This window comes from Camelus ferus, chromosome 3 (assembly GCF_009834535.1).
Source record: "Camelus ferus isolate YT-003-E chromosome 3, BCGSAC_Cfer_1.0, whole genome shotgun sequence".
NCBI lineage: Eukaryota > Metazoa > Chordata > Mammalia > Artiodactyla > Camelidae > Camelus > Camelus ferus.
Genome location: NC_045698.1, coordinates 49,258,940 through 49,272,986, shown reverse-complemented (window position 1 = coordinate 49,272,986; position 14,047 = coordinate 49,258,940). Strand labels below are relative to the sequence as shown.

The 14,047-nt window shown below is 47.1% G+C and overlaps 1 protein-coding gene across 1 annotated transcript; it reads left to right on the top strand.

The window, feature by feature from the left end:
• The first annotated feature begins 207 nt into the window (after nt 1-207).
• Nucleotides 208-12,717, top strand: ENC1 (ectodermal-neural cortex 1). The gene is made up of 3 exons (XM_006195370.3): nt 208-638; nt 4,163-5,977; nt 10,136-12,717. Exon 2 carries the CDS (start codon nt 4,176-4,178, stop codon nt 5,943-5,945), a length of 1,770 nt encoding a protein of 589 aa, XP_006195432.1. The 5' UTR covers nt 208-638; nt 4,163-4,175; the 3' UTR covers nt 5,946-5,977; nt 10,136-12,717.
• The last annotated feature ends 1,330 nt before the right edge of the window (nt 12,718-14,047 follow it).

Here is a 14,047-nt window from a genome sequence, read left to right as displayed (position 1 = left end):
AGTCCCCTCCCCCGCTTCCTCTCCCGATTAACTCCCCCGACACGCTCTCCTCTGGCTCTTCTTCTCCTCCTCCCTTTCCTCCTCCTCCTCCTCCTCCGCCGCCGCCGGCCGCATTCACGCGCTTCCTCCCTCCCTCCCCTGGTGTCACTCTTTGCCTACGCGCCCTCTCTCCTCCCCTCCCTCCCCTCCCCGCCGCGCCGCTTATAGCCGGGCCCTGGGCGGCCGGGCGCAGACTGCTCTGGCAGCCGGAGCGGAGGCGGCGCGGCGGTGGCGCTGCAGCGACCGAGTCGAGACGCCAGGCGGCCGCCGGCGCGCACGGCGCTTTCCAGCTCCCTCCCCCAAGTGCACAACCCGCCTCCTTCCGCGGCGCCTGCAGCCGCGGGCTGGCTCTCCGCTCCAGAGCGCACTCCGGGAGCCGCTCCGCGGGTGGCAGTCGCAGAGGCCGCCGCGTGGGGATCGTGAGGCCGCGGCGATCCGCCCGCGGTAACCCGCTCGCGAGCCAGATTTCCATGCGCGCTCCTTTCGCCCGAGCAGTCGCAGTTGCTCCCCGGGGCTGAGACGTCCTCTTCGTCGCCTCCCCGCCCGGTGATCGAGGCGAGAACGCAGCTGGTTGTGCTCTGTGGCCGGTCGCCACTGCTGTAAGTTTCCCCTATTGCCCGGGACCTGTTGCGGGCGCCGCGGGTTTCGGGGGCTGCCTGGCCTGCAGGGATGTGCTCGCGAGGGGTGTGTGCGCGCCCGGGAGCCCGGAGCTCCGACTTAGGCGGCGGTGGGGAGCTGTTCTTGGGGCGGAGACCCGGTGTCCGCGGCTGCCCGCCTACAGCTCGCAGAGCAGAGCTCGACCCAATGGGGAGCAAGGAGCAGAGCCTGGGTTCTCTCAATACCCGCTCCGCGGAAAGAGCGCTTTCCGATCGCACGGGACGGTTGGCTTGCGTTGCGCCCTACCTGGCAAGGGGAGCATTGGGCCACGCGCAGACACTCCTCGTGAGGGCACGTTCACTGCGGCCAGATGTCTGTAGGAAATGAATGAAAATTAGTTTCTTCTCTTGCAAATATTTGGCCTTTAGTGTTAACGTTATTAGTTTCTAGGGATAGGAATTGGTGGGCGGGATGGAGATGAACCGTTGAACTTGGTCGGCGTGTATTTGGGGTCGCCCTCACAGGCATGGCCAGAGTGTTGAAGAACGTTGCAAGTATTATAGAGGACTGAATGGTAAAATGCTTTTCTTGGTAACAGTCTCTTTATAATGTTGCGTTGTTATTAATAACGTAAATGCCTGAGAAAATCTGCCTGGTTTCTCCTCTGCATTGAGATCAGGTTCAAAACCCAAAGAAATGTGACTGGACGCTAAGTATTGGAGCCAGAGAGCCTGGTTAAAGGGTATTAAGTGAACTGAAGTTACTGTAACTAGAATCCCTTTTGATGTTCACAGTAATAGCAGCCCTTTTCTCTTTCTTTGTAGAGGCAGGTTAAGTAGACGTGTGCATTTTTTGGCCCCTTACTTGGCATGCAAATATTTCTCTGCGGACTTAAAAAATGCAAGAATGGTGATTAGTTTTTCTGTTGAAGGTGTGTTTAGTGACTGTATACGTGGTTTTTGCGGATGTTTTCATGTTTGCATAATTTTAATCCGGAAAGCATGTCTTTTCCCTTGGGTCTTCAAATTTACCTTTCATTTTATAGTCAAATATTGCTCCATGATTGTTGGATTTGGACTGTGACCCACTTCTCCATTTGGATGGTATCCAAGATGACAGGCTAGGGTCTTCCCACTAGCTTTAATGAGCCAACGTGAAAAATACAGGAGCATAAACACAGAATGTATCGAGATGCAGGTCCTGTATCCCAGGGTCTTGTACATTGTTTTCTTAAGTGTAAGCCTGGCTGTAAATGTGGTTTTGCCACTGCTCAGGGAAACGTGTTCTGGGCCCTGTAAGTGTGATTCCAGATCAATGTGCTGGCACTTTGGTACTTACACACCTTGTGCAGGAGCCTCATTCTTTACTCAGAGCTGCATTCACTCTTAGCTGGAAAGGAGGCAGCTTTTGAGGTTGCTTTGGAAGCATTAGCTTAAAAAAAAAAAAAAAAGCAAAGCTACTCATTTGGAATTTTTATGAGTTTCAAAATAAGGCATAGGAATATTCATCCCCTCCGAGGTTTGGGCTTAATATCTTCCTGACAGTACTTCAGATTGAATGTGCTAATTCACATGATAACTGCAGCGGTAGAGCATCAGGGATGCTAATGCATATTGTAACACATTGGAAAACCTGGTACATTCACGTAGGATCCTGTCCCCTGTTCTCCTGAGCATTAGGCATTGAATAAATGGACCTGACTGGAGAAGCTTTGCTAGAGGTTGGAGTGATACTTGCCTCCTCACCATTTGTCCCAGCCCAAGTCACCAGGGAGACTAACGGGGGCTTTGTAAAGTCTTCCTAACACCAGAGTCCAGGGACTTTGTTGTTCACTTTCTTCCACTAAGCTGTGTTTACTCATAATGAAAAGTACATGCCCAGAATAAAAGAAAACAAGTTGCAACCCCTAATAGCGTGAGGCCTGTGCCAAAAGACAAGTTAGGCACCTGCCCCTTGTTTTCTGTGCCTGCTTCACCTCCGTTGGGCAGGGAAGTGCAGTTGAGTATCCAGCCCGTGAAATCTGTACAAAATCACTCATTTGCATTTGTTAATAACTCCTGCGATACCCATTTAAAAATAAATACCTGAATGGTTCAAGGAAACAAGGAGGGTTTCAGCTCTGCTGTGAGGACTGGCTGTTCTGTGTTTGGAACAGATACTGTAACCACACTGTTTACCCTCCTGGGATAAACAGCTTCCTTAGGTATCCTTTGACAGGCAGCTTCTTGAAGCCTTGATTCCTCTGAAGTAACAGAGGGGTAGGATTAAAAAGAGAGAAAAAAGGAAAAGTATACGATTGAATTTTTGAAACTAGGTGATAGGCATGTCCTACATCTGTAGCCTACAGTTTACTTACTGAGCAAAGCCAAAGGTAGCATTCGGGTCTGCTAGCATTTCAATTTAGATGCTGAGGAAAGCACTCCAATCGGCAAATAAATTCTAGAGCGGCCCTAAATTAACAATGGCTGGCACCACGCACACACACATACACGTGTGTGTTTGTGTATTTTCTGACTTAGATGAAGTGATGTGTGTGTTTTGAACTTTCTGTACGCAGGTGCCACTGTTTGCAGGTGCACAAGAATGGCCCTGATGATGAGCTCTTTAATCGAAAGAGAGGGGTAGATAGAACCTTTGTTCTGCAACTGGTTTTCTAAGAATTGATCTACAGCAGGAAGAAGAGAAAAACAGAACATATGAGTGTACTATTCAAAGTATTCTCCCTTTTATGTGCCCAAATCCTCATTTTGGAAGCTGTCCAGAGCAAGAAATGTGGGTGGTGATTTGTGGCCAGAATCTGTTCTGTGTTTCCATGATAGCTTGCTGATCAATAAATGGTAATGTTTATATTGCAGCTCTTTTAGGACTCTGCAGTGGTAGCGCTGTCTGGTTAGAAATTACTTGTAATGTTAACTTAAAGTCTGATCATTTCAGAAGTTGGCCTGAGCCTGTGATCTTAATGTCACCTTTCCCATTTACTGTATATGCAGGGACACTGGGTCTTACCAAAGGAATTCTTAATGGGATTAATTAGTAGGTATTTGTTTTATACGTGGCTTTATGTTGCATAGGGCATTAAAGCCTGTGCCCATCCCAGCGTTACGAGAGCTGGAGGCCTGGCATTTCAAGTGGCCAGCAATGAATCAGCTGGACAAGGGCAGGGAGCTGTGAGACGGAGACCTCGCTCCTCTTGGCTTTCGCTGACTTACAGTCTCAAGGACTTCAGTATCTTGAAAGTTGGCAATCAGGTTTTCCAAGATGAACCTGCTCTTAAGCAGTGACTTTTTTTTTTTTTTAAACAATGTACAGTTTAAATAGCTCAACAGTATTATAGTAAGTGTCTTTCCTCATAGGTTATTGTCTCTGTATAGGCCTGGCCATTTGCTATTCAGAACAGCAGGCAGCCGGGCCAGCAGCGAAGTGTTCCACTTTCTCTGTCGAAAGCGATTGTTGCTGTGGTTCCTTTGGTCCGGCTGTTCTGAACACCCAGAGCATCACGTTCAGTCATTTTTGTTTTGTCTTTCAGGAGTGGAAGCAAAATGTCTGTCAGTGTGCATGAGAACCGCAAGTCCAGGGCCAGCAGTGGCTCCATTAACATCTATCTGTTCCACAAGTCCTCCTATGCCGACAGCGTCCTCACTCACCTGAACCTTTTACGCCAGCAGCGCCTCTTCACTGACGTCCTGCTCCATGCCGGAAATAGGACCTTCCCTTGTCATCGGGCAGTGCTGGCCGCGTGCAGCCGCTACTTTGAAGCCATGTTCAGCGGTGGCCTGAAAGAGAGCCAGGACAGCGAAGTCAACTTCGACAACTCCATCCACCCAGAAGTCTTGGAGCTGCTTCTTGACTATGCATACTCCTCCCGGGTCATCATCAATGAAGAAAATGCAGAATCTCTCCTGGAGGCCGGCGACATGCTGGAGTTTCAAGACATCCGGGATGCATGCGCAGAGTTCCTGGAGAAGAACCTGCACCCCACCAACTGCCTGGGGATGCTGCTCCTCTCTGATGCGCACCAGTGCACCAAGCTGTACGAACTCTCCTGGAGGATGTGTCTCAGCAACTTCCAAACCATCAGGAAGAATGAAGATTTCCTCCAGCTGCCCCAGGACATGGTAGTGCAGCTCTTATCCAGCGAAGAGCTGGAGACAGAAGATGAAAGGCTCGTGTACGAGTCTGCAATTAACTGGATCAGCTACGACCTGAAGAAGCGCTACTGCTACCTCCCAGAGCTGCTGCAGACCGTGAGGCTGGCTCTCCTGCCGGCCATCTATCTCATGGAGAACGTGGCCATGGAGGAACTCATCACCAAGCAGAGAAAGAGCAAGGAGATTGTGGAAGAGGCCATCAGATGCAAACTGAAGATCCTGCAGAACGACGGCGTGGTAACCAGCCTCTGTGCCCGGCCCCGGAAAACCGGCCATGCCCTCTTCCTCCTGGGAGGGCAGACTTTCATGTGTGACAAGCTGTATCTGGTTGACCAGAAAGCCAAAGAAATCATTCCCAAGGCCGACATCCCCAGCCCAAGAAAAGAGTTCAGTGCTTGTGCAATTGGCTGCAAGGTGTACATTACTGGGGGACGAGGGTCTGAAAATGGGGTCTCAAAAGATGTCTGGGTTTATGATACCCTGCATGAGGAGTGGTCCAAGGCTGCCCCCATGCTGGTGGCCAGATTTGGCCATGGCTCTGCTGAACTGAAGCATTGCCTGTACGTGGTCGGGGGGCACACTGCTGCCACTGGCTGCCTCCCGGCCTCTCCCTCAGTCTCTCTGAAGCAGGTGGAACACTATGACCCCACAACCAACAAATGGACCATGGTGGCCCCCCTCCGGGAAGGGGTGAGCAATGCCGCAGTGGTGAGTGCCAAACTCAAGCTGTTTGCATTCGGAGGTACCAGTGTCAGTCATGACAAGCTCCCCAAGGTTCAGTGTTATGATCAGTGTGAAAACAGGTGGACCGTCCCGGCCACCTGTCCCCAGCCCTGGCGTTACACGGCAGCAGCTGTGCTGGGGAACCAGATTTTTATCATGGGGGGAGATACCGAGTTCTCTGCCTGCTCTGCTTATAAATTCAACAGTGAGACTTACCAGTGGACCAAGGTGGGAGACGTGACCGCAAAGCGCATGAGCTGCCATGCAGTGGCCTCCGGCAACAAACTCTACGTGGTTGGAGGCTACTTTGGCATTCAGCGATGCAAAACGCTGGACTGCTACGATCCCACGTTAGATGTGTGGAACAGCATCACCACGGTCCCGTACTCGCTGATCCCTACTGCGTTTGTCAGCACCTGGAAACACCTGCCTTCTTAAATGCAGCGCATCCAAAAGAGGGCGAGGGTCAGGTAAGAAGTCAGCTTAGCTGTAGATCTCCATATGGTTGAGCTAGCTGTGTGAGCTCGTGTGTGGAGGGAGACGTGCTCCATATGGCCCATCCTCCGGAAGCACCGCACAAACTATACAGATAAAAGCACATGCACCCCAGAACTTAAACACCTGTGCTGACCACAGCGGCCACCCACCCTATAGCATAAGACATTGGTTTTCAGCCTTTACTGAGCATTAGACTCTCCTAAAGAGCTCCTTAAAACCTGCCCATCCTAGTTTTAATAGGTCTGGGTGGGGTCCAGGAATCAGCACTTTAAGAAAGTTTTTCAGTGACTCTAATCACAGCCAGGTTGGGAGCCCTGACCTGTGTTAACGCCAGCTGATGTCTGCTCAGCCCTCCCCTAGTGCCTGCCGCTGGGCTGTGTGTTCCCCATGGATTGTTTCATTTGGTCCCCACAACAACCCTGGGGGATATTATTACTAGAGCACTTTATAGATGAAAACGCCTGATGTACACGGGGGTTAGCGAAGTTGCCCAAGGCCGTAGAGCTTAGCAGGCAGAAGCAATGGTCCAGACGTCAGCCCTGGCCGGCTGGCTCCAGAGTATAAGCACGTGAGCCTCATGCCCAGCTGCTACTTAATAAACTTCACATTGGTTTTGCCCCAGGACATAGTTGTTGATATTCACATTTAACTTCCTCAAACCCCCTTCTGGAATGAAGTAGGAGTTAAAAAATTGAATGCTTAGTGGGGAGGGCTTAGCTCAGTGGTAGAGTGTGTGCTTAGCATGTACGAGGTCCTGGCTTCAATTCCCAGGACTTCTGTTAAAATAAATAAATAAACCTAATTACCTTCTCCCGCCAATAAAAAATTAAAAAAAATTGAATGCTTAAAGTTATTCCTGGTATATTCTCTCTAAAATTATTTATTCACTTACTTGAAATATTTTTCTTCAAAAAAAATAGCCCCCTTTAGGGCATGTATTAACTTTTGAGAAATCTAGGTCTGTCCTTGTAAAAGGTTGCAACCTTCGTGTTATAAACCTGTCTGATGTGAAGACACACTGAGCCATCTAGACCGCCCTACGGCAGCTTTTCAGAGTTAATTAGCCAGGCCGACCCTAATGTCAGGGCTCCCAAAAGCTGTGTTTCTGTGTCATATGTCTGAGTACATAATGGTTGTCTTGTGTATATAAGAGTGTATAATACTCTTGGCTCAAATAATTAATAGGTCTGCATGGTTCAGGGTTTGTGAAGTTAATGGCCGCTTTGCTGCTGGTAAAGCATTCTCGGGTTGGCCTGAGAATCACTTAAGCATGTCTAAGTGTAGCACAGAGCCCACCGAATGGGTTGATTTGTTTTGGTGATTCATGGGCTCACTACTAATTGAATAAAAATTTTTTAAAAATCTGCTTTGGACGAACAGCCATGAAACTAACCCATTGCTTGGAGACACTTGGTTCTGTGTTCCCTAGTATGTTTCACACCTTCAAAGAGAAAACAGGAAACCTAGGGGTCGTTGTAAGCTAAGCAAAGAGGGGTTTTGACTCATTTGTCTTTTCTTTCCTCCTCTGTTACAGCTCATTTAGAAACACCAGTAAAACTGGCCTCCCTTTCACATGTTTCTTTCATTTCCTCAGTTACCTCTTCCAGCCTCTTCCAGTTAGTACATCTCTTAGAAATGCAATGTTTACCTGGAATGAAACTCCTGCAAAGGAGCAGGAACTGTCAGAACCATCCTCTGGGGAGCAAGTGGGGCTCACAGTGTCCCACGCCAAACTGGTTTTTGCAGCCTTGCTGGCATCTCAGTAATCCTAAATAAACAAATGCTCTGAAAGAGCTTATTTCATTTGCGATATGAATGCATTACTCAACTCTCAAGCAGGTTTAAAGAACCTTCCAGGCAAAAGCATCAATTAACAGCACACTAAATTGGGTGTTAGTCCAGAACCGACTATATTTGCATAGGAGAGCCTTAAAAATTGCCAGTGATGCTGGCGGTACATCACAGTGGTACCTGGCTGGCATCCTTAGAGCCGGGTAAGGATCGTGAGGCAGAAGGAGTGACGACGCCATGTGTGCATTCTGGTTCTAGCGCTAAGCTGTAGAATCTGGACCACTCTGCACGTGAGAGCTCTTCTTGGTCAAATAAGTGATTTGAGTTATGCTTTCCTTCAGATCTGTCCCAGTTCAGACTTGGGTAAATTGATAAATGAGGGGACAAAAAAGAAAGGAATGAGATCCCCTAATCCATGACAGGCACATATTAAGTGTTCAATGCTTGTATTAGTTTTCTCTTCTCCCTTCAATTTAGACCTTCGCTTGCAGTGGAATTAGCTTTGTGTGTCATGGGAAAATGAGGTTTCTTTGACTATTATCTGCTTGTTATCTTTCTACATCATTTTTGGTACCTCCTTTTTCAGCCCAGAGTGAGTATGTTCGCAAACACTTGAATTCACCCTCTCCTGGGTATTTGAACCTAATCACACACGGAAATGGAGCAAATAAAAGTGTTAGGTTGTATTCGAAACAACATCCTCTCTGCCCTTGGTGCCATTGGCCCGAGAGCCAGGCACAGAACAAGGAAATTCGACATGGGCCAGGTTCGCCTTTTTGAAAGGCGGGGTGGGCCTGATCAGAGCCACTCCTGCAGTTTCCGATGGGGAAAATGCTGGTTTAAATTTCTGAAGTTTCTTATACACAAGATAGTGTTAAAACTCTTAAGCTGGACGGAGTGAGTTAAGAGGTGCTGTGTGCGTATCAGTCGTAAGCTGCAAAGACCTCCGCAGACTTCGCTTTGCTCTCCAAATGTAGGTGCTAAATGGGTTAATACAGTGCTAACAAGAAGCTTCCCTGGGTCTAAAAGCTCATCCACCAAGGAGGTTTTAAGTGTCTCCTGCTGCTCTGTTGGTGGGCGGGAGGGACAAAAAGGAAATTAGTTTGGATTACGCTCCAGTTTCATGGTGCTGTGTGGCCCCAGCCTGACACCATTTGGATTTTGGTTTGCTTTGTTTCCTCCCTTTTTAGAGGTGTTTTTTGTTTTGGGTCTTTTTTTTCTTCCTGTTTGAATATGCAACATCTTGAAATTTCATGTTATTACAAGATACATTCTTCTGGCCTAATATTGATGTATTGGTTACAAGGAGGTGGGGGTGAGGGGTGACAAGGTAGTCTAAGGAATGCCTTGAAAGCTTGAATCACTGTTACGGAACTGCCAAAAGAAACAACCAATGAAATGAATCAGACTTCTGAACAGACTAGGGCAAGAGGAATTCAGTGCAAGTGATGGGTGGCCCCTCCCGAATTCCCTTTGTCTGTACTGAGAGTTAAGGCATTGGGGCTGCAGAGTCTAGGGCTGGAAATGTGCTCCAAGAACAGATAGGGTGAGTATTTGAAAGCCAAAAGCCCTCTGCAAAATATCCCTCTATAAAATTAGACTTAACCAAATGGAAAGGCTGGGTAGTGTGAGGAAATGCCAGCTCCCATGAAACGTGGGCACCTTGAATGTATTTTCATGTTGGACGTCAGGTAGATTCGATTGCTAACAAGCACTGCACACCCCAGCCGGTGTCTCCCAAGTGTGGACCGATGAACTTGGAGAATGAACTCCAGCCTGGGGCTGATGACGCCTGGTCTGCTGTCATGTGAAAGGAAGCGAGACTGATTTTCTGCCAAGATGAATAGCAGAGATGCATTTAAGTAAGAGGATTAATATGTCTGCCTTCTATATGGTGAATAAATTTAATTTGGAATCCTTTATGGTAAAGGGGCCAAAAAAGAGGGGTTGGCACAGGAATCTCTTGTGACACTCTGGTGATCACTTTATAGTGGCTCTGGTTAACCGTGGAGAGAAATTACGAATGTTGGAGGCAGAAGATGGCAACTCGTAACAACACTAGATGCATAGGTTTGAATTTGAACATATACATGTTTAGGAAAGAAGTGAAGGTCTTTCTTTGCATACCACTGTTTTTGTGGAGCCATCTGGATGTGTGAATGCATGTGTGTGTGCATTTAGGGCAAGTCCTTTAAATATCTATGCACGGTACCTACAGGATATGTAATTAAGACCTTTAGAAGCAATATCGACTGTTATGAGTGTTTGTTTTTGTTCGTTTTTTGTTTTTTTTAGATCTGAGACAGCTAACAAAAAATTTTCCTTTTCCTCTATTTTAGCTGACTCCATTCCTCAGTGAGACCAGGTGAGACTTCAACTCTGGAGAGGCCAAATGTAATGAAGAGAAAGAAAAGAAGAAGAAAACGAAGTTGCTTCTTGAGTACCATCCGCAGCACCTTGTAAATGCTCTAACTGGACATGAAGGATGGGGGTGGGGGGGGGAGGGGTTTTCTGTGCAAGTAGCACAGGGTTTAAATATGAATGAACGAACCTGTGATCTAGTCCTTGTCTTGTAATTGTGGATTAATGTCAGCGTTAATCAGCCCCTCCAAGGGAGAGAAAAGCCCGACCTTTTCCCTCGCTGTAGCATATTCAGCATCTGATGTCCATGGGCTCCGCCATTTATGTGTTAAAATTTGAAATGGTTGTCACCACTCTTTGAGGAGCAAGGCTCCAAGCCTCCACACCAGCTGCTGTTAGAGATTGAAAGCCCAGCTGTGGGGCCAGGAGGGGACCTGGCTGGGCTGCTGCAGAGTGAGGACCCCTGGACTCGCCGCTGATCTCTGAGGGGCCCCAGGACTGTTCGTGAACAATGGGGACATTGTTGGTAGCTGTTCGGTAGATGTTCTTTGCTATTTATGAGTGACTTTCAACTTTCCCTTGGCTGATAAGAAATCTGTTCTAGGTTTAGCTATTTATTGTTCGAGGCCTGCATGCTGAAACAGTGCTTTACAGTCGTCCTTGTGTGTTTGGACCCGTGTGAACGGTGGTACGTTTTGCACAATTTTGTGGCTGTTGTGATGTGCTTGGCTGCACAAAAGTGAAAACTTTGGAGTTACAATTAGGAGTATAACTGGAGGGCGGGTGGGGCAGGGCGGTGGGTTGGGGGGAGGGATTTTGTAAATGTCAAGACAGGGAAGGATTACAAGACGGAAACTTAAGTTACATCCTAGAGTTAAAGAAAGCATGAAGGTCATTTTTCTTAGACTCACCAACTTTTAGTGAGGTTTCGTGGGCTCTGGTCATGCCGATGGCTCGTGGGGCAAGGAAAGGGTGCTTTCTGCCCTCTCCCTTCTGTCTGATTCGCTTACTTCAATCTCAGCTACTGAAATTTGGAAAGGACCAAATCATTTTGCAGCTTTTTTTTTCTTTGTGTAATATCCTGAAATCCTGGAAAATTCTATGGGATCGTTCTGTATATAGGGCACAGGTAAAGGCATTGTTCAAAGTTTATTTATTTATCTATTTATTTACCCGATGAGAATGCTTTGCCATAACCAGTTACCCCTCACAGATGGAAATTAATTCACTCACCAGATTTGCTTGACCTGGATTCGTTGTTCTCTATTCCTGCTGTACGATTTAGCAAGTGCTAAAAGCTCTCCAAGGCAATATTCCCATTGGTATAATGTATACTTTAGTGCTTCCCCCTTAGGTAAGTCTCTAAAAGAAGTCTTTGGTGCACAAAAGTGACACGTATGGCCCCTAAACACCAAAGAATTGTAAGCAGTGGCCCCTGCTGAGAGGCTTTCCGGGAGAGTTGTGAATACATTCTTTGCTCCTTCGAGTGCTTGTTTACTAAACATGTGCTGTGGTAGGCATTAGTGGTAGAATCAAATAGGTTATTCCTCTAAGGTGTCTGGGGAAGCCCAGAATTTGCAACTCGCGCTGCTTTTGTTGCTGTTTCTCACATTACTGTATTTTAGAAAATAGAGTTTAAGACCAGTAACCTTTTACATCGTGTGTTTGCAGTGTCTTACGACAGATAGATCCTTCACATTTCTCTTCACCTGAATACTTTCAATTAATTGTAAGCATTCGTCTGTGCCATGCATAAATGGGCTATAGTTGGACCAAAATAAATAAGCCGTTGGAATCAAAAAATCACAATACTTTCCAGCAGTCAGTCCCTTGCTCCTAGATGTGTTCTAAGCAATGCAAATGTCTGATCGTACCCTGGTGGCATAGTCGGTGTCGCCGTATTGGAGCAGTTACAGCTTTGTGTAGTTTATGATGCAAATCTGCCAGGATGGGGGTGTCACTGGGTGGCTTCTGAAAGCAGGGTGAATTTTCTGCAGCTGTTTCAAAGTTGTGGTCTGTCCTTGAATCCTCTATTAATTGCTGTGTGTGAGCTAGAGGGAGCTGTGGTCAGGGTGGGCCCCCAGCCTGCAGGGAACTTTCTGGACTCCCGCTCTTTGAATTGATGTAGGCATTTGGGCTCACTACTTGACCATTCTCACCCTGTGAAACGTCCCACACTTTGAAGCAAATACAATTCACAGCACAGTGCACACAAAAAACCTTGGCATAAGACAGAGAAGGTTCTTCTTATTCTGTGGACTGGTTGCCGTGGAAACGGACAACAAAGGGCAGCCTTCCACTTCTGGTATAATTGTGTAGCCCCCTTTTCTCTGGGCTTGACACCTGTCTGAATGAGAATGATTAGAGCTGAATAACATCCTTCTCTTGGCTATTGAGTATGTGGTTCACGTACAAACCTCTGTGTAAGTTGAAGAAGTGAAGTGTTCGTGTTCATATGTACTTGTTTGCTACTATGTTTTTGAGGTTTTGTAAAACTGTTATTTTTTTTTTCACAATGTGAAACTGAAGGTCAAATAAATTATTAGAGATTTTCTCTTCATCGTGTGTCCGGGTCTTTATTTGACTAAAACCTGATTTTACGTGTTGAAAACTTGTGCTTTTTCTAGTTTAATCAAAAGGAGGATCATTTCAGATTTTTCTGGATGTCCTCTGCTTCACCATTTAGTCCCACACTTTTATGAAGGCAATTTTGCACATTAAATCATTTAAAATTTTGGCCTTTTAGAATATTTAAGCAAAGCAAAGTACTTCCATGAGGGTTACTGATGGCTTAGAATATGAACAGTCATGTCCCATGCAGTGTTGAGACAGCGTATGTAATATACAGCAGGAATTGAGTTTTTGTGTTCCTCATGTGGGCTATATTTTGATGGGAAAGCTGTGAGAGAAGGGGCTGGAGTTCAGTCCTCTTCTCGTCTGACATCACCTTAGAAATCCTTGAAAGTAAGTGGAAATACATGCATGTTATTTCTCTGAAATGGCACAGGAAACCACAAGCTTAACCCCTCCGGTACACTCAGCTGCTCCCAAGCTGAAAGCCGCCATCCCAGCTGGCTCATCGCGGGGCCAGAGGAAGCCGCTCACCCTCACCTCATGATGGCTTCCTGTCACAATGCAACGCTCCTCTATCACTTGGGTTGGACCCCTTGTTTTAATGTGCAGAGCCATGTGGGCATCACCTTCCTTGGAGAGAAAGTAAGTCCTACCTAATTAGAACTCTAGGAGAGCTGACAACTAGGCAGAATGCAATTTCTGCCCTTAGACCTTGACTAGAATGCCAGAGCAGATGCCTCAGGTTTTACAGAAGGATTATTCAGTCCCGTGCTGGGTGAGGCTGGTCCAGAGCCAAGCCTTGAGGACAAATGACTGGTGAATGTCCTCGGGTCTCTGAGCGCACGGTGCCAATGACCTGTGGAAACCCTCCTGGTGACACCATATATGACACCAGGTGACAGGGAAGAGGGGAGACTTAGCAGTTGGGAGCGGACACATGGGAGTTGGATGTTGAGGAAAAAGCCTTGGTGTCCATGCTCAGAAGGGTTGAGGATAATTCATGTAGAGAGGACTGGAAACCAACGTTCCATTCTCTGGAGTTCTTTTTCTTCGTCCTCTCAGTTGGGATGTGGAAACAGATTAAAGAAGACACTTCAAATTCTTTGTTTTCATTCGTTTGGAAATTGCAGTTCATTCAGACATTCACAGCACTCCAAACGGTGGCTGTATTAACTGAGATGGCCTTCCGCTGCATGGTAACAGAAATCTGTCCAGTGCTGGCTTAACCACAGTGGTGGAACCATTTGGAGGCTGGGACATTATCCCTACAAGGCCATCAGGGTTCTGGGGCTCTTCTTTCTGCCTTGCCGTCCTGG